General features: G+C 32.0%; 1 protein-coding gene across 1 annotated transcript; it reads right to left on the reverse strand.

Annotated features, from left to right (window-relative positions):
* Window positions 1-494: 494 nt before the first annotated feature.
* Window positions 495-5616, reverse strand: LOC133327185 (uncharacterized protein DDB_G0285291-like). Its single transcript, XM_061535751.1, has 2 exons — window positions 5306-5616; window positions 495-618 (listed from the first exon to the last, which is right to left on the reverse strand). Exons 1-2 carry the CDS (start codon window positions 5614-5616, stop codon window positions 495-497), a joined length of 435 nt encoding a protein of 144 aa, XP_061391735.1.
* Window positions 5617-21119: the final 15503 nt, after the last annotated feature.

Consider the following 21119-nt stretch of genomic DNA (forward strand, 5'->3'; position numbering starts at 1 on the left):
ACAAACACAAATCGTATACGCTAAAGAAATAATAATAAGAGTTGTATCTGCTGAAATAAAAAAAATTAAGAATTGAAAAAAATAGGTTACGAAAGCCCTGAGATATATCTGAGATATTATTATTCTTAACAAGATTCTTAATAAGTGATTTATGGAAAGAAGAATCATTGTAAATTAACTCCATTCCCAAGCAAGAAAAAATTTTCCTCGTCGGAGAGTTATCACAAAAGGAATTTATGATCTATGGCAAGCAGACTTAGTTGAAATGGGGAATTATTCTACAATAAATAAAGAAATGAAATACATGCTAACAGCTATTGACACATTCTCTAAGTATGCTTGGGTAGAAGCAACAAAATCAAAAAATTCTATTGATGTTTGTACTGCATTTAAACAAATATTAAAAATTGACCGAAAACCCAAGAATTTAAAAACTGATGATGGTAAAGAATTTTTTAATAAAGATTTTAAAAAACTAATGGATATGGATTCGATTAACCACTACTCAACATATTGCGGAAAACGGCATCTATTGTTGAACGATTTAAAGTATTAAAGTATTTAAAGTATTTATTTACTTTAGATGAGAAGAAATCATCCTTCGTCTGCATTTGAGACCTATAAAAAGATGATTATATATAATAAATATATAACAAAACATAAAAATGCGCACATTCCAATTAAGACTATCAAAGCTAAAACATTATCTATTACGGATAAAAATAAACTGTTTTTAAGATCCATCAATCTACATTTGAAGAAAAATTAATGATATTCTAAATGTTGAGGACAACCCATTTTCAGATGAGACCATTATCAAGAAAGACTACCATAGCTATGTACCATATATTCGATCATGTAAAAATAATGACGAAATAAGAAGCACTATAGAAATCAAGATTTATATGTTGTACCAAGCGAAAGTTATATTTATGTCGAAGGTTCGATAACATTACCAGGAGGCAAAGTTTCATTTAATGTTCGTTTGCGAAATAACTGTGTTGCATATTTATTTGATGAAATTCGATATGAATTAAATAGAATAGAAATTTATCCTACCCGTTATTTAGGTACATCGAGTACAATAAACAATTTTGCATCCATCTCTAAAGCAGAATTTAACATAATGAGAAATGCAGGATGTAATGATGGAGGAGGCTTAAATTATGGTTTTATTCAACTTTTGTGTTCCTTTCAAAATGCTGCGAGTGTTTGCAGAAGATTATAATAAAGTTGTAGTACATAGTAAACATGATCTTATTATGCTGCGGAGTACAACCGATAAAAAGTGGTTTATTCAACTGATCCGAAAGAGAAACTAAATGTAATAATCACAAACATAAAATGGAGAATACCTTATGTACATCTATCGGATCCTTCAAAACTATTACTATTACAATGTTAAAATATCGACTAATAGAGAACAACAACGTTTTGTTCTATTGGCTAAAGAGAAAGATAACAAATTCATTCACTCCAATTTAGTGAATGTAAAGGTTCATTTAAATTCAGAAGCATATCCATATGATGGTCTGAATCTAAACAAATACAACAAATCCCAGCAGGAGCATCAGCATTCTGTCTAATTCTTCATGATCGTTTAATAGAATATACACCTTTGACTGGAATTGTACGAAAGATACTTTAAATGTGTTATTCTGTAGATTATAGGATTTTTTGTTAACAAATCTTTTTTATATTTTTACATTAATAAAATAAAACAAAATATTTAATTATTTTACATATCAGCATTTTCTTTTTATTTATTTATTTTTTTTATATAATAGTTTACATACAATCATTAATGAAGAGAATTAATAAAATATACATATAAATATTTGTACAGATATAATTAGTTTAATAATAATTAGAGCAATATTAGTCATAAATCGACATCCGTTTCAGATGTGAAGTTATCAAATATATTATTCAGAGCATCTTCGCCAACAATATCCGCATGATCCCAAGCATACGTATTAACTTTGTCTAATTTTACTTTTCTCTTAGTGACTACAAAATTTAAAACTATTTTATATAATTTGCTGGTGTATACTTCATACAACTTAGATCTAAAGTTAATAGTACGTTTACATTGTACCGGATTTCGTTAACCCAGTGGGTTTCAATTGTCAATTTCATTGTATACTTGTAATATAAATCCTGATATAGAAGGTTAAACCTCTACTTATTGTTATTTGATTATATAAACTATTTTTATAATCCTCAATTGTGTAACGCCCAATGGCACACTTTTAACGCCTTTAGTTTTTTTCACCTCTTGACCATTTTGAACCTTATAAGAATACATCTTTGGACCTAACCCAACAAATTCTAACATTATTTACCCACAATTCTCATCTTTCATCATCCCAATAACCTTATTATTACAACGAGGAATGTCATATATATATATTAGTTTCTGGGTAGGTTGATGTATCAAAGAATTGATGAATATCAGGTCTTATTTCTATTGTATATATGAATGAGTCCGTATCCATATAATTTACACGTTCACCGAATTTTCTCTTCGTATATTCATGGTGGAAATCATATACTTCCCCTTTGCTAATTCTGGAATACAAAAGCCTAAGTAAATTGGTTTATCATAGGTCACATTCAATCGATCCATTTGAATAGCCCAAAGATTGGTAGAAAATTGTGAGGCACTATGGAAATTTGGTTTTGAAATCAATGACCCCGCTACTAGTTTGTTTCGATTTATATTACCCCAATGTGTAACCAATTTTACGTCTTTTCGTTTGTCGATATTCTCCATAGTTTTACCAAATACTGCATTGTTCAATAGTTTAAAAAAAATTCTTAAAAGTTTCTGCCTTTTTCTTTCTTCTGTGTTGTTATTAATATATGAGGCTAACCATGGAGATTGCCTTTTGTAATATTAATCCATTACCTAAACATTGTTTTAACAACATATAATGAATGGGATATTGTAATTTTGGAGCAAAATCAGCAATAAGCTTTGCATATTGGGAACTTCCTACTTATTTATTTTCCTAACAAAAAGGTAAATCATTAGGTACATCATGCAGTTCAATTGGATACGCCAAGTCAATTAAGTATACAAATTCTGTAGTCTGATTCGGCTTAAAGTTTCGGATTGTCTTCTCGTCAACTATCATATATTCGGGTTCCACCCACTTAAAATCTCCTGATGGAAGACATTGCTGCATAGCCCATCCATACAAATTATTAGCATCTATATATAATAGATAACTAGATGGTTTCTTTGCGTTATAATCTTTCATGTATTTATTGTTGGCCTTAGTATGTCTTTTTGAGCATTGTGTTAAACCACCTCTAATACCATACTTAAATAAATAAAACATATCTAAGTCTGTCAATAAAACCAAATTAATTTTGGTTTGTCGAAGCATAGCATCAAAAGATAAACCTGGAACTTTGTAATATTGACACGGATCTAGCTTATGTATAATTTTACAAGACTTTCTAAAATTTTCAAAAATATCAGTGCTTCTTCAGTTTTTAAATATAATTCTATATAGTCTCTAATTGTTTTACAACTAAATGTGTCCAACACCTTTTTGGCATGTTTGTAATCTTCAACACTTCAGTGTTTATCATATAGTTTGCTACAGAAAGCTTCAATGGGTGGAAGAACTGTTTCGTTTAATTTTTCAAATGTATTTATATATTTATAACGGGAATATTCACTTCTTTCTCATCAAACTAAATTCATTATTATTCGGAAAATGACTTCTTATAGATAACGAATCAGAATCTTTACAATAGGTGGCCAATGCATTTAAAGTATGTGCCATAAAGCGAAGCGAATCTAGAAAACTGTACTCGAATGTTTCACCCTCTCCCATATGTATTTTGTGGGATAATGAAGTATATAATCCTTTTTCTGAGGTATAACTGTAGTTTTCCCACGAATGGAATTTAATAGCTCTATCACGAATAAATGACAGTCGTATGAAGAAAAATTATGAAAGAAAATGGGAATAAATTTTGGAAGTACATAATTCAAATTACATTCACTATGCGCAACCCCTCTATATTGACCTGTTATGTGACAATAATCACGAACCCTATCATTACCTAACTCTTTATTACAAATATAGCAATTAACCATAGTATTGAATAATGAATTCTAACTTTACCTTAAAGGTATCATTGGGCAATTTGCGGTCAGATATATGTCGAAAATTTCCTTACATGGTCCATCTACCACTATAAGAATGAAATCTATCTAAACTGCTGTCAAAACTACGCTTAATATTAAAACCAAAAGCACATGGGACATGCTTATTTACGTTGTTTCCTATGTTATCTTTATCTTCTAAAACTCATTCAAAATCTGCATACACCACAAATGGAACATTGGCAATGACTCGACTGCATTGGTTTGCATGTTGCTTAATTAACCTGTCATTTGATGTGAAGTAGAAGCATTGATTGCAAATCAATAGTTCTCTTGTTGATAGAGCCAACTGACTTCTTAGTAATCTAAAAATAATATATATATATATATTTTTTTTTTATATGAGTTTATAGTTACATTATAATTTACCTTGAAACATTATTAGTGTGCTTTTTTCCTGTTCCAACAATACCAAATTTATGTGTACAGACTTCTCCTTTTTAGTGTTGTAATATAATCCAACAACAACCTTTACAGCTTTATTATAACCGAACACATTTACGCTTATGTTGGGATTATTCTTCTCAAATATTTTTATGCTGAATCACGTTCACGCTTCAATATGTTGCTTTAAAAAATAAGATGTCCGAGTTCATCATATCATCCAAGCTATCATCTCTCGTAACCTGACAAATTTTTGTGCTGTGCTGCGTGCTTTGTATCGTAACATCTTCTCCATATACCTGATATATTGACAAATGAGTTCCAAATTCAATTTGATCACATTATGGCGAGCTAAAGCGTTATTCAGTAATTGAACAATTGGTTTATTGGGCTCTGAGTAGATTTCATCTATATCAATTACAATCTTATTGAACTTGTATTCAAATGTTTCAATTCGACTTTTTAAGCCGTTCTTTATTATTTTCGTTAATTATTTTAGAGCTATTTTCTTTATGAACAGAAGTTTTGCAATGTCTAAACCATAATTTTTTAGAATGTGTACTTTGCATGAATCACAAAATATATGTGTGTCTGGTGGATTGCATTGACTTTCTTGTTGATTTTGTTAAGGTAGGTCTGATTGCTTTTTTTTTTTTTTGAGGTGGTTCAGAGTTATCTTGAGGTTGTTGTTGGTTGTATTCTTGATTTTGTAGGGGAAACTGTAGTTGATAATACTGCTGTTGTTGGTTGAACTGATGACGTGAATTTTCATAATATTGCGGATGCTGTTGCTGGATATGCTGTTGATTCTGTTGCTGAAGATATTGTTGGTGAAGTTGGGGATTATATTCCTGATGGGTTTGTTGATAATATTGTTGTGTATAATTGTGAGGAATTGCACTAGGTAATACTCCATTCCAAGGATTTTCATTTTGCCAATTTCTCATATCCATTGACAATTGATTCGTCTGTACATTTCGTTGTTGTTGATGATGTCTGCTATTCATTTCACGTAATATTTGTTGTTCTTGTTCATAGTCCCACATACTTTGTAATTCCAAAGGATGGTTCAAGTTATAATGTAATTTTAATGCTTGCGTATGAATAAAGAATTGTTTACAAATACTGCACATTTTGTTCGTCGGCAAATGTTTTTTAAATGCAAAACCGCTAACGAAAGTCTTAGAGCTGAAATTGAAAACAAATTTGCCTGGTGCATTTTAAAGATTTTTTGATCTGTTTGAAAAAAAAATATATGTGGTACCTTTAGATCGAAGTCTCAACTGAAAGTGATGTTTTAAAAATGTTCTTCATATAGAGTTGACTCGCAATACCCTTTTATATATATTTCAGTATGTAAATTCCCACCGATAGTTATATATTTTGTTCTGATTAAGAAGTATCAAATTGAAAAATCATTGACACTCTACGTGTAAACATACATAATAACAAACATTTTCAAATGAAAATTTTATTTTTAATTGGTATAATCAACAACAATAATAAGTGTATTTAGACGCACAAACACATAACGCAATTGATTTTTACGTATTCTCCCTAATTTATGTCTCGCAACAAGATACAATAAACTACAATAACAATGACAACAAGAACACTCGAACACAAAAACAGTCTTCCTCATATTTCTGCTTAGCAACGATATGTAGCAAATAAGAACAACGACAACAAGTACACTCAGGCCTGTGCGCCTAAATGTACTCTCTCATATTTTTTTTAGCAACGAAATGTAAGAAACACAACAACAATGACAACAAGAACACTCGAACGCATATTTCTGCTTAGAATCGGTATGCAGCAAATGCCAACAACAATGACAAGTACATTTAGACGCACATATTTCTGTCTAGCAACGAAATGTAATAAACAACAACAAATGCATACACACAACCAGTCTCCCTCATATATCTGCCTAGCAGCCATGATAGTATAACCCAAGAATACTCACAAAGAACTATCTTCTCACTGTTCATAAATAAAAGTGGCTATAAAAGTGAGCAAGAGGAGCTTATTAGATACTACTATTTCTGTCAGAAAATCTAAAGTTTCTTCCGAACAGTAGTGTTTGGCGGGTTATTTGGGATACCATTTGTATTTTGTTTACTTCCGAACTTTAAAAGATTTGACCGATTTCTCTCGATCTAAACTTCCCTCAGAATTTACCAATATTTGCCAATTTACCGAATTCGGACCGAAGTCGATCCGTCGGAAGTCTAATATTTGTTCCGAATTTCTTTCCGATTTCCTTGACCACGTCCATACAACTTTTGTACCGAAATCGGAAGGAATTCTGCATCAGAATTGGCAATTTGTTCAGAGATTAGGACCGAATTCTGAACGAATTCGGAAAAAAATGTTTGCTGGGATAATCAATGTTCACTAATTATAATTATAACATTGGTTTTGACATTGTAGTTGGTTGCTTGCACCAAAAAATTTTTCAGTGTGCAGGTAAATATTGAGATTTTGCGTATAGCATTATGCATCTTCATTAATAAGAATTTTAACACTGGTAATTTGAGGTAAAATTTTCGATTTTAGTTTTGACATGGCAGTTGCTTTAGAAGAAATTATAAGAGTTACAAATAAAGCACTTTGCGTATAGAAAATGACTAATGATATAAGAATTAATAACATTGGCCATTGGGTCTGACATGGTAGTTGATTTTGAAGAAAATGTTAAAGGCTCAACTAAACTGCTTTGCATATAGCATTATGCATGTTCGCTAATAAGAATGTTAACATTGGTGATTTGATTGTTTGTACCAAAAAGTTTTTTTTTGATAGCTTGCACCAACAAGTTTTAGTATGCAGAATAAATTTGAGATTTTGGTGTTGAATTGGTAGTCGGTTTTGACAACCGCATTGCATATAGCTTTATGCGTGTTCACTAATAAGAATTATAACATTAGGCATTGGATGCACACAGAATTTTTCTTTCAGTATACAGGTAACATTTGAGATTTTTGTTTTGATGTGGTATTTGGTTCTGAAGAAACGGTTAGAATTAAAACAAAATCACTTTGCATGTAGCATAATGCATGTTCACTAATAAGAATTATAACAATCCGTTAGCTAAAATGCAGAAAGGCGTAATAACAAAAGCATTATTGTGTAGGAGAAGCAATAAACTGTTTTGAATGAAAACTATAAACATGTCAAATAAAGATTTTTCTAAGTTAACAATATAATATATAATCGACTATAATTTTTTTAGTTATTTAGTTTAATGACAGTCATAACAATTAAGTAAAAATTTGAATTTTTTGTTAGTTACGCCATTTTGCATTTATCAAATGAACCCACATGTAGTTACGTCTTTTGTTTTTTGTTAAAGAAGCTCCATTTTTGATCGCAGGCGTGTAAAACTTTGTCAACACATTTAGTTTATTGACATTCACAATATTCATTCAAAAAGTCAATTTTCATTTTTTTGTTAGTTACTCCTATTTGCATTTTAGCTAACGATTGGTAATTTGATTGCTTGCAATATAATTTTTTTTAGTGTGGAGGTAATATTTGAGGGTTTGGCTTTGACGTTGTAGTTGGTTTTCAATAAACTGTTAGAATTATAACAAACCCGCTATGCATGAAGCATTATTTATATTATAACATTGGCCATTTGATTGATTGCACCAAAAAAAATTTTTAGTATACAGGTAAATCTTTTGATTTTGGTTTTGACATGGCAGTTCCGTTTGAAGAAACTGTTATAGCTAAAAATATATTAACAATAAACGTTGCTGTGCTTTTATAAAAAACTATCTTCTAATTTTTAACAGGTTATGGGTCTTAATCTGTAACCTTTGAGAAGAAATATTGTAACAAATAGACAGTAAATTGAAATGGCCATCTTTAATGGACGAATTCGAATTGGAAATGGAAGCAGTTCTTCAAAAGGCATGATTGTTGAAATATGTATTTGGGCAAGAGAACAGATCGATTGGGACCTGGGAAATTTGGAAATATTTTCAAGAAACAGGCGACAGAAAGTCAACCAGACGTAAAACCGAAATGTTTCGAAAGTTACTTAATTTGAAAATGTCATCTGTTCAAAGTTTGTCCGATTATCTGATTGAATACGACATATGTGTTTCGAGCCTGCTGGAAATGGATGTTAAAAATAATGAAATTTTTTTGTCTGTCATTTTTGCTGGATGGTTTAGCGGAAAAGTTTAAAGAAATTGGTGCAGCTTTTGATACTGCGAAAAGAGTTTTTAAAAATTGTATTTCTTTATGGGTTTCTGTTGCTGTGATTCCGCTGGAGGTAAATATGTAGGGAGCGATAAATAACTCACGAAATATCCCAACTGCGCTGAGTGGACTGTATGCTAGAGAGCTTATGAATTATTCCTCATAGCCAATGAGGAATTAGCGTAGTTTTCTATGAAAGTTACAAAACGTAAACTAATATGGTTTATTGAGATAGAGACGAGAGGCATACCAGTGCAAGTCAGTTAAAAGAGTGACTTAATGATAAGTGTCATTTGACTGGGTAAGCGGCGCTTCAGAGAACTTTCGTTAAAAAGAGCTTAACTTAACGAGAGTAATTAGGATACGTGTACAAATCATTTTACTTACATAAGTACAATTTGTTTTCATATAATTCACAATAATCCAGTTGTGCAAATTCTTATAACTAAGTGTATACATTTTATAAATATGGCAAATTCAGCGAATTTGTTCATGGCCTCGGCCTTGCACCTGTGCAACAGATGTGTATTATGTTAAGTGACTTGTAACATAAACATTGTCTTTTTTTCGTACGTTCCCACGACTCTCTTTCCCACCCCTGCCGACCGAGGGGGCGACCTCCCCTTTCGTAGGGATCGCGTACACACCATAATCCGCATTATGATGGAATATGAGAAGGGATAGAAAACCAGCTACAGAAATCTACTTCAACAGCCAGTTTGTTATTAAGTTGTATTATTCATTTACAAATATGATTATATTAGATTTTATTAGTTCTATATTCATGCAAAAGTCTACGTTAGAATACACAGAATTGAAATCAATACACATTTTACTAAGTGGATCTCCCATAGAATAATTTGTGCGATGAAAATCTACGTATAATGGTTGATAATATCTACTTGATCGAAAAGGAACATTCATTCTAATGGATGAAATTAGGAAGTCTGAGGGTATATTACCGTTTACTATTTTAATTACTATCATAGTATTCAACATAATACGTCTACTTTTTAATGTAGGCATTCGAATTAATTTTAACTTGCTAGTGTAAGAAGGCAACACAAAGTCACTATTCCAATGTAAACCTCTCAGTGCAAAAATTACATTAAATGAATCTACAGTTGATAAAACAGTACCATTAATATTGTATTGCCTTGTTAAAGTAGAAGATCTGGAAAAACACATATGCTTACATTTGTTTAGGTTTAAATCCATACAGTTTAATTCGCAACATTGAAAAAGGTTATTTAAATCATTTTGAAGTAAATCAGCTTGCTTCATGGAGTTATGGGTGATAAACAACTTGCCATCGTCAGCATACATTAGCAATTTGGAGTATTATTATTGCATTTGGTAAATAATTTATAAATAGAAGAAAGAGGAGTGGACCTAAATGACTTCCTTGGGGAACACCGGAAGGAACATTAATGGATTTTGAGAGACAATAATCGAACAACACTACCTGAGATCTATTTCTCAAATAAGATGATATCCATTTAACTAAATTTATACTGAAACCAATTTGATTTAATTTATATATTAAAAGTTCATGGTTAAAGCTGTCAAAAGCTTTACTGAAGTCAGTGTAAATCGTGTCGGTTTGATTACGCTGAATAAAACCTTTTATGACGGTTGAGGAAGATTGGTAATGGTTTAGAGGCCACTACGAAAACCATGTTGATATGGACTTAAGATTGGCTGAACTTTATGAGAAATTACATCAGTAATCAGTTTTCGAATAATTTTGGAATTGCACTCAATTTAGCAATTCCTCTATAATTCGAGATTTCTTCCAGAAGGTCGGAAAATGACTATATTTCCGGGAATAATTAAACAATAGCGTTAAAGGGATAGCTAATGTATCTGAACAGTACTTTAGAATTATGCTAGGAATGCCATCCGGACTTGGACTTTTAATTAATCTTAAATTGCGTCGATTTTTAGAAACATATTGACTTTGTAAAAAAGGCATAGATATTTGATCTATCGTCGATAATTTATAACTATATGTATCTTTATTTGGACAAGGTGAATATGAATATGTTGTAGCGAAAAAATTTGCAAAGCACTCTGAAATTTCATAGTTTTTCTCAAATGTCTGATTATTGAATTTCAGGATGGTGGGCTTTGACGTAGCTTTTCTTTTTATATTAACAAAGTCATAAAAAGATTTAGGATTGGATTTGAAATTAAGTTTAATCTTGTTTAAATAAAGATTGTAAAGTTTTCGGGACTCTGACGTATATTTAGACCTTGCGACAGCATATTTAGCATAATCTATAGAGGAGCCTGATATTTTATATTTTTTAAAAAGTTTATTTTTGTAATTTTTAATACTTGAAAGCCCAGATGTGACCCATGGATATCGTTCCGAGTTTCTAACTCTAACATGGGAACACATTCTAGAATACATTTATTTAGGATATCATAAAATTTATATACTGATAATTCTAGATCACTATGACTCTTACAAATAAATAATGTGCTCCAATTTACGGTTGAGATAAGTGCGTTTAGCTTTCGGAAGTCAGTTTTATTATAATTAGGAACAGATTTAAATGATATTAAAGAATTGTTGGTAGCTAAATTATTATGCATCATGGATATGCATAATGTAGGATGGTAGTTATCTTCGGGAGTACATACTGGAGGTATTTTAATTCCAAAATATTGTGTATAATTCACAAATGCTAGATCTAGAATTCGATCATAACAATTTGATACGCTTTTTATTTGATAAAGATTTATGTCGCTAAAACGATTTACAATTTCAAAGGTATATAAATTTACATTTGCATCAGATGTCAAGGGTGTTAGAGCCTCAGAATCTGTCAATGAAAGCCACTTTACGGACGGCAGATTAAAATCGCCGAGAACTAATATTTTGTCAGAGTCATTAATTTTGTTAGTGATTGAATTTATTGCTAACAGATGCTGATTATAAATATCAAGTTGCGATGAGGGAGGAATGTATGAGCAAGTCACAAATAATTTAAAATTTTCTAATTCAATGGATATGCAAATAAATTCGATATCAAAACAGTTTAATTCAATTAAATTAGTGGAATATTTGGCATCAACTGCAATAAGGACGCCACCACCTTTTTTAAGAACTCTATCTTTTCTAAATATTTGATACGAAAACCATGTTGATATGGACTTAAGATTGGCTGAACTTTATGAGAAATTACATCAGTAATCAGTTTTTCGAATAATTTTGGAATTGCACTCAATTTAGCAATTCCTCTATAATTCGAGACATTAGTTAAGCTACCAGATTTGTGTAAAGGAACTATGTAGGATTTCTTCCAGAATGCCGGTTATAAATATCAAGTTGCTATGAGGGAGGAATGTATGAGCAAGTCACAAATAATTTAAAATTTTCTAATCAATGGATATGCAAATAAATTCGATATCAAAACAGTTTAATTCAATTAAATTAGTGGAATATTTGGCATCAACTGCAATAAGGACGCCACCACCTTTTTTAAGAACTCTATCTTTTCTAAATATTTGATACGAAAACCATGTTGATATGGACTTAAGATTGGCTGAACTTTATGAGAAATTACATCAGTAATCAGTTTTTCGAATAATTTTGGAATTGCACTCAATTTAGCAATTCCTCTATAATTCGAGACTTGTGTTCGAGATTTGTGTAAAGGAACTATATAGGATTTCTTCTAGAAGGTCGGAAAATGACTATATTTCAGGGAATAATTAAACAATAGCGTTGAAGGGATAGCTAATGTATCTGAACAGTACTTTAGAATTATGTTAGGAATGCCATCCGGACCTGGACCTTTAATTGATCTTAAATTACGTAGATTTTTAGAAACATATTGACTTTGTAAAAAAGGCATAGATATTTGATCTATCGTCGATAATTTATAACTATATGTATCTTTATTTGGACAGGGTGAATATGAATATGTTGTAGCGAAAAAATTTGCAAAGCACTCTGAAATTTCAGAGTTTTTCTCAAATGTCTGATTATTGAATTTCAGGATGGTGGGCTTTGACGTAGCTTTTCTTTTTATATTAACAAAGTCATAAAAAGATTTAGGATTGGATTTGAAATTAAGTTTAATCTTGTTTAAATAAAGATTGTAAAGTTTTCGGGACTCTGACGTATATTTAGACCTTGCGACAGCATATTTAGCATAATCTATAGAGGAGCCTGATTTTTTATATTTTTTAAAAAGTTTATTTTTATAATTTTTAATACTTGAAAGCCCAGATGTGACCCATGGATATCGTTCCGAGTTTCTAACTCTAACATGGGAACACATTCTAGAATAAATTTATTTAGGATATCATAAAATTTATATACTGATAATTCTAGATCACTATGACTCTTACAAATAAATAATGTGCTCCAATTTACGGTTGAGATAAGTGCGTTTAACTTTCGGAAGTCAGTTTTATTATAATTAGGAACAGATTTAAATGATATTAAAGAATTGTTGGTAGCTAAATTATTATGCATCATGGGTATGCATAATGCAGGATGGTAGTTATCTTCGGGAGTACATACTGGAGGTATTCTAATAATTTCAAAATATTGTGTATAATTCACAAATGCTAGATCTAGAATTCGATCATAACAATTTGATACGCTATTTATTTGATAAAGATTTATGTCGCTAAAACGATTTACAATTTCAAAGGTATATAAGTTTACATTTGCATCAGAATCTGGCAATGAAAGCCACTTAAAGGACAGCAGATTAAAATCGCCGAGAACTAATATTTTGTCAGAGTCATTAATTTTGTTAGTGATTGAATTTATTGCTAACAGATGCTGATTATAAATATCAAGTTGCGATGAGGGAGGAATGTATGAGCAAGTCACAAATAATTTAAAATTTTCTAATTCAATGGATATGCAAATAAATTCGATATCAAAACAGTATTCCCAACAGAAACTGTGGTTTTGCGACTAGTCACGACTTTATTGGGAGCCTTTTTCGCAGACCTTTTACGTTTCTGCCCAGACACAGACGGTGATGATACAAATTCATCAAGCTCTTGGTACTTGTCGCACAAATTTGAAAAATTCTCAAAACGTTTTGATAACGATGTAAATTCCTTTTTCATCGAACTAAGCTCCGACTGCAAGTCTTTTACAAAGTTATAAAAGTCGGCTGAAAGTTTTCGACAATGGACACAGCACCAACGGACACCAACATTATCCCTAATTGTGTCCACTACTTTTGCAATGAGGTTTGGTTTATACTTCAATTGGACTCCTGGAATTTTTGTTCTTAAAGTTTTAGACAATAATAATTGAGACGGACTAGGTAAATCACCCTTCGGTGTAGTGCGATAATGGAGCAATGCTGTACAAATATCTGAATGGCTATCATTGCATTTTTCATAATTTTCTTCACTATTAGTATTGACCTTTCAGCTAAACCATTTGATCTTGGGAAATATGGACTAGATGTTATATGGTCTATGTTCCAGAATCAAAAGGAGGACCGTTATCTGAAATTAATATTTGAGGAAATCCATGTCTGGCAAAAATTGATTTTAGTTTGTTAGATATTTGTAAATTTGAGTACCCGGAATTATAAGTTCAATTTCAATGTATTTAGAATAATAATCAACTACCAGCAAATAATTATGTTTATTAAAAGTAAACATATCACATCCCAATTTATACCAAGGAATGTTTATTACATCATGAGGTACATATTGTTGCTTTTGATTTGCATTTCTAAACTTTAGACACACTTCACAATGACTAACAATATTTTGTATGTCATTATTCAAATTTGGTCAATATATAGTATTTCTTGCAAGACTCTGACAACGTTGTACACCCATGTGACCTTCATGTATAAGATTCAAAAACTTTTTTCTCAATGAATTCGGAATTACAATTCTATCGTTTTTTAGCAATATTCCATTAAAGTTACTCAATTCATCTTTGACATTAAAATATGGCAATACATTTGACACTATTGATTTTTTATTCTTAGGCCAACCAGTTTCGAAATAATTTTTTTGTAAAATGGGATCTCAGACTGTTTCATTCTTTATTTCTTCTATAGCCGACTCTGACATTCTTAATTCTGAACAAAGTGTGTTAATATGTAAATCTAAGTGACTGTCTGTATCTATATGATAATACTGTTTTAAGGGAGCTCTCGACAAATTGTCTGCGATATATAAGAATTTGCCTGGTTTATATATAACATGCAGTTCATACATCTGTAAATTTAGCATTAATCTTTGTAGCCTTAAGGGAATCTTATAAAGCGGTTTCTTAAATATTGGAATTAAAGGCTTATGGTCAGTTTCAACTGCCACCCTGAACCCATAAATGTATTGATGGAAATGGGTACAACCAAATGATATTGCTAAAAGCTCTTTCTCAATTTGAGCATAGTTGATTTGCGATTCGGTTAAAGAAGGAGAAGCATAAGCTATTGGATGAGAATTTTTCATTAAAGTAGCTCCTATAGCAAATTTTGAAGCATCGACTGACATTGTAATATCTTTATTTGAATCAAAATACATTAATACTGGCGACTTTGTGAGTTCTACCTTTAAATTGTGAAATTCATATTCATGAATTGGATCCCAGTTCCAAGGAACATCATTTTTTAACAAATGCCTCAAATGCTTATTTTTAGAGGATAAATCCGACAAAATTAACCATGCCATTAAAACGTTGAAGTTCTTTTGGGGTTCTTGGTGTCGGAATTTTTAAAATGGACTGAATTCTGTCTTTATCAACCTCCATACCATTTTCATTGAAAACATGACCTATGAATTTTATTTGTTTTACACATATTTTGGATTTACTTCTGTTAAATTTGACACCTGTGTTTCTAGCTCTTTCTAGGACCTTCCTTAAAATGTTATTGTGCTCTTCAATAGTTGACTAATGAATTAGAAAATCATCGATATAAATAATTAAACCTTTAATATAACCAAACATTTCTGAATGAAAAATCTCTAACGCCGCATTTATACCAAATGGCAATCGCAAAAATCTAAAACGACCAAACGTTGTATTAAAAGTACACAATTTTGAAGAATATACATTCAATTGAAGCATCCAAAACCCACAATTTGCATCTAATGAAAAAAACTTTGACCCGTATAGTTGGGCTTTGCAGTCATTAACATTTGGAAGTGGATAGTGAGGTCTCATAATAGCTTTATTTAAATTTCTTGGGTCCAAGCATAAGCAGATTTTGTTATTTGGCTTTAAAACAACAACAATTGAATTTACTCAGTCAGTAGGTTCTTCAACTGGAGTCACGTTTTAGCTCATTATAAATTCCAAAAGGTACTTTACGCGGTGGATCAATGACTGGTTCCACGTCTGGTTTTAATTGTAAATGGACTTTCTTGGATAACAATCCTAAACCCTCAAAAACATCTTTATATAGAGTTAATACTGACTTCTCAGAAATTAAATTAAGTCGGCAAATTAAATTTATTTTTTTAGCTGTTTCTAAACCAATAGTATTATTACAGATCATATCTAGAATATAAAAATTAGCACAGAAATTTTGATTTTTTAAATTTAAAATTAATTTTAACAATACCAATAACTGGCAATTTTTCGTCACTAAATGTAGTAATATTAATACTAGACTTAAAAATATTCTTTAATAAATTCAATTTTTTTTGTGTTTTAAATGATATTACATTGGCTTGAGCCCCAGTATCTATTTGACATTGAATCTTGTTGTTATTAATCATTACCTCAATATTCCATTCCTTGTTTTTTTGTCTTCTCCTTTATGCTATTTATAACAAACGTATTATTTAACATCTCTTCATCATGGTTTTTCCTCTCTTTTGATGCCGGACTCTCTTCAATAACAGCGGTATGTAGGCAGCCTATAAAAAAATCTTCTTCTTGTTTTTGGAATGACTGTACATTTTGGCACATTTTTGCATAGTGATGTGGCTTTTTACATAAATGGCATGTGACACCTTCAGAAATGGTTTGGCTTTTTACAAATATAACACGTCGCTCCATATGCTGGACATTTAATTCCATAACAATGTTGACTTGTGTCACAAAATGTGCTTCGAACTGCTGCACCAAAGTTTTGTAAGACGTTTTGTCGACATCGAAGTTATATGAATTGAAGATAATCATAGCGGCCCCATGTGATGCAGCAATAAGGCAACTTTCCTTTGGACACAATCAGCTTCCAAGTTTGAAGCTCGCAAAAAAATTGTAAATTGTGCAAACCAGTTTTGCTAAGCCATTTTGAGGTTAGGTGCTTTAAAATCCATGTGGCTCAGCCACAAATTGTTACCCGTGAGCATAGTGTTTTGTATGTTTTCATGTATACTTGTTTCCATTTTTACACTTTTTTTCCATTTTAAGCAATCCTCTGTTTTTTAATTTTTATTATTATTATTTTTTATATTACATTTTAAGGTTCTTAAAACCTGACACCATATTGTGTTAAGTGAAACTAACAGTTTGACGTCGAAAGTTTCCCTGCGATTCAGGGTGCAACATGGTGTGATGTTGGTAACCATATTTACGGCAGACGTCTTTTGAGTGGCAGTCTCGTACCGTGTGGCTCTTGGCCACTCAGTTCAAACCTTACTTAAATTTCCGAATGACGTTTCGACTCGCTGGAACCCTCATCAAAATGAACTGCTGGCCACCTATTTATGAGAGACAAGTTTTGATTACTAGGTTCTGGTAATGCCATAATCGGAGAACTATGAAGAAAATGCCCAGGACTCAAGGCGGTGAAATCGGAGGGATCTTCAGATATAGCAGAGATAGGACGCAAATCTAGAACTCTCTCGATCCTTGCTAATACTGTTAAAAACTGTTCAAAAGTGAACCAGTGAGCACCGGCAATTCGTTTAAAGTGGTGCTTGAAGCTTTTCACAGCTGATTCCCATAACCCACCCATATGTGGAGCAGCGTAAGCAGCATACTTATCCAAAACGTCTTGAGCGGATGATTTTAGAAAGTCTCAAAACTCTCTTGCTAGTCGCCGACTAGTACCAAGGAAATAATTACCATTATCAGATACTATCGAAGAGGGTAGTCCTCTCCTCCCAACGACCCGAGCCAGTGCCGTCTCAAAGGCAATCGTCGAAAATTCATGGCTCTAAATGAATGGCTTTTGTGGTACAACAGACAAATAAGCATACATAGCCTTTAAGTATGGGCGATTGACGCCAAATTGAACTTCTTAAATCGAACGGGTCTGCAAAATCTAGTACAGTGATGTGAAAAGGGGAGACAAAGTACACCGTTCTGGTGGTAAGGGAGCCATAATTTGCGAACAATACTTTTGCTTGAAAAATAGAAAGACTATGCAGTTGTGAATGATGCGTTTTACTTTTGGTTTGAGACGAGATATGTAGAAATCCATTAAATTGCAATCAGCGTGAGCGAGACAAAGGTGCAAATGCTCTAGATATAGCCGACAAAATCTGGATTTGTTAGGAATAATTATTGGGAACCGTTCATTGTATGTCAGTGAACAATTAGCTAACCGGCTCATTATTCCTTTTTCGTCCAAAAACGGGTTAAGAGACTTTAGGGAGCTTTTTGTCTATATTTTCATGTTACTTTCCAGACACTTGTATTATTCTTCATAAAGTTTTCGTTGATAGTAAATGATGAGGCCATTTTTAGCAAGGGCTAATGCGATAAGTTTTCGTCGGATACTTTTGAAGAATTGCGCAGTTTGCTTAAGGTAATTTGATAAGACCGGCCTGTTTGAGCCTGTTTAATACGTAAGCAATAAAGTCCCTTTTCGGCCATTCTGTTGAGGGATGTACAAGTCAATGTAGACCATGAAACCACAGTGAATCTGGTTGAATAATGTAGCTGTGTGTGTTTGTATGTTTTCGTTTAGTTGAGAGATGTGTGTGGTGTTTGTTATAATGATGATATTGTTGGTAGAAAATATTTCTGTTGCGCAGTTATTCTTGCAATGAGAAATGTGTACACCTAAAAAAATATGATAGTGCCACTAAATGAAGGTAATATATTTTTTTGTTGTGAGATGTGCCAATGTGTGTGTAAGAAATGTATTATTACCTTGCATGCTGGTATATGGTAAAAGTAAACGTTTTTTCCCTTTTTTTCAAACATTCGCTGTTTGTTAATGTATTTTATATGTGTGCTTCGATAATGCAAATATATGTACGTATGTAACGGTGGTTATTGACATCAAAAAAATGTTTTGCAAAATTTTTCAACGGAATCTATTTATTTTCACGTTTTCATGCACATATATATAATTTTTTCCCACGAAGAAAATTCGTTTAAAAATTTTTTGTTGAGTGTTTTCTTTTTTGTCACTTTATTTTCGATTTTTTGTCACCAACATACAGCACAGAGATGAAATTGTCGTTTTTTGCTTTCTTTCGGTCATTTTTGTTGTTGTTGCTGATGTTTCGTTTATTAAACGGCACAGAAAGGACCATGAAAATGTTTAGTTCTTTATGGGTTTGTGTTGCTGGGATTCCGCTGGAGGTAAATACGTAGAGAGCGATAAGTAACACACGAAATATCCCAAAAGTGCTGGAAACAATAGACAAAGTGTCTCTAAGTGGTGTTTTCACAGTGGAGCAACATTTCATATGTGCGTCGATAAATCTTTATTTATGGAACTATACAAATATTACGGTAGTAAAGTAGCTCTAGCCGATGATACTAGCGTCAAGTAGAAATGGAACAATACAACTAGATATAGTTCCATATTCCATTACTTGGAGGAAATTTAATTTCAATGTCGAAGATTACTGATATAGGCTATGACGTTTTAATTAAAAATAATAAAGCATATGTACTTATAATGAATAAAATATACATGGAAGCAATAAGGGACAATGGATTGTATATGATGACGTTGGTACCAAATAGCACGAAATGTAAGAAAACTTCAGATTCTTTTTCGATCGTTCCCACGCCACTCTTGCCCGCCCCTGCCGTCCGTGGGGGCCTCCTGCCCATAACGTAGGGAGAACGTACACCCCATAATTCGGATTATAAACATCTGGCAACTGCTGGCACTTACAGTACTAAATCTAGAATATAATTTTTATACAGGTTGTTATATATTTCACATAGTGATCTAAAGGGATTACATAACTTATAATTAGATCTCACTAAAGGAAGATAATGCGGTATATAATTACGAGTAAGACGATTAAAAATTTCCAGTCAATTTTACCGCGTAAAAGCTTTCTTAAACATATAGATATTATCATTAAACGTGTTCGTTCTAGTGTTGGAAGATTAATAAGTTATAAACGATTTTCATAAGGGGTGAGTGCTTCAACTGTACTCCAAGGCAAACCTCTAAGAGCAAATAAGAGAAATTGTTTTTGGGCAGATTCAATGTTTTTAGAATAACAACTGTAGAACGGGCTCCACAATACACATCCATATTCTAATGTAGATCGAACCAGACTAACAAATAAACGTTTTGCCACATAAGGGTCGTGAAACTCTTTAGACCATCGTTTTATAAATCCTAGTAAAGATTTGGCTTTATTTACGCAAGGCTCAATATGCAAATTAAATCGCAATTTATCATCTAAGATAATGCCACGATTAACAAAGGAGCCAACATTGTCTAATTTGTAAGATCCTATAAACTAATCGGTAGGAATTGAACGACATTTAGAAAGGAATATTTTAATACTGCACAAGTATTCAAGAGAGTGCAAATCATTTTGTAGATTAAAGGGCTTGATTTTGTGAATCTAAATTTTCAAAAAGTTTTACATCGTCAACAAACATCAACACTTTACAAAATTGAATCACTGATGGAAGATCACTAAGGTATAACACAAATAATAGTGGACCTAAATGGCTACCTTGAGGAACTCCAGAATGAACATCAATATTTCTAGAGAAAATATCATTATAAGACACGCTTTGAGTGCGGTTTTGCAAGTAGGATGAAATTCAAAACAAAATTTTGAATGGAAAACCAATGGCGTCCAATTTAAATAATACAAGTTTGTGTAACACCATATCAATTGCTTTACTAAAATCAGTGTAACCTACATCAGTTTGTTGCTTTGTGGAAAATCCATGGTGTGCATGGCATGTTAATTGGTCTACGATATGGAGTAAAAAATGCTGGCCCTCGGTCCAAAGTAACTTTCAGAACGGGGGCACATCTACATAATGATATGTTTTGGAAGGAAGAAAAACAAGATCAAGAATTCTGTTTGTGGTGTTTCTTACATTATTTATTTGAAGCAAACATCGATCATATAAAGTGTCCCAAAAGGTATACATACCAGGTGCCGAGGTTGTTAGCAAAACAGGTACATAGTCAATGTTATTCTCACCTAGAATTCA

The sequence above is a fragment of the Musca vetustissima genome, unplaced genomic scaffold (assembly GCF_032173495.1).
Source record: "Musca vetustissima isolate MV318-11 ecotype Yass unplaced genomic scaffold, APGP_CSIRO_Mvet_v1 utg43453, whole genome shotgun sequence".
Lineage (NCBI taxonomy): Eukaryota > Metazoa > Arthropoda > Insecta > Diptera > Muscidae > Musca > Musca vetustissima.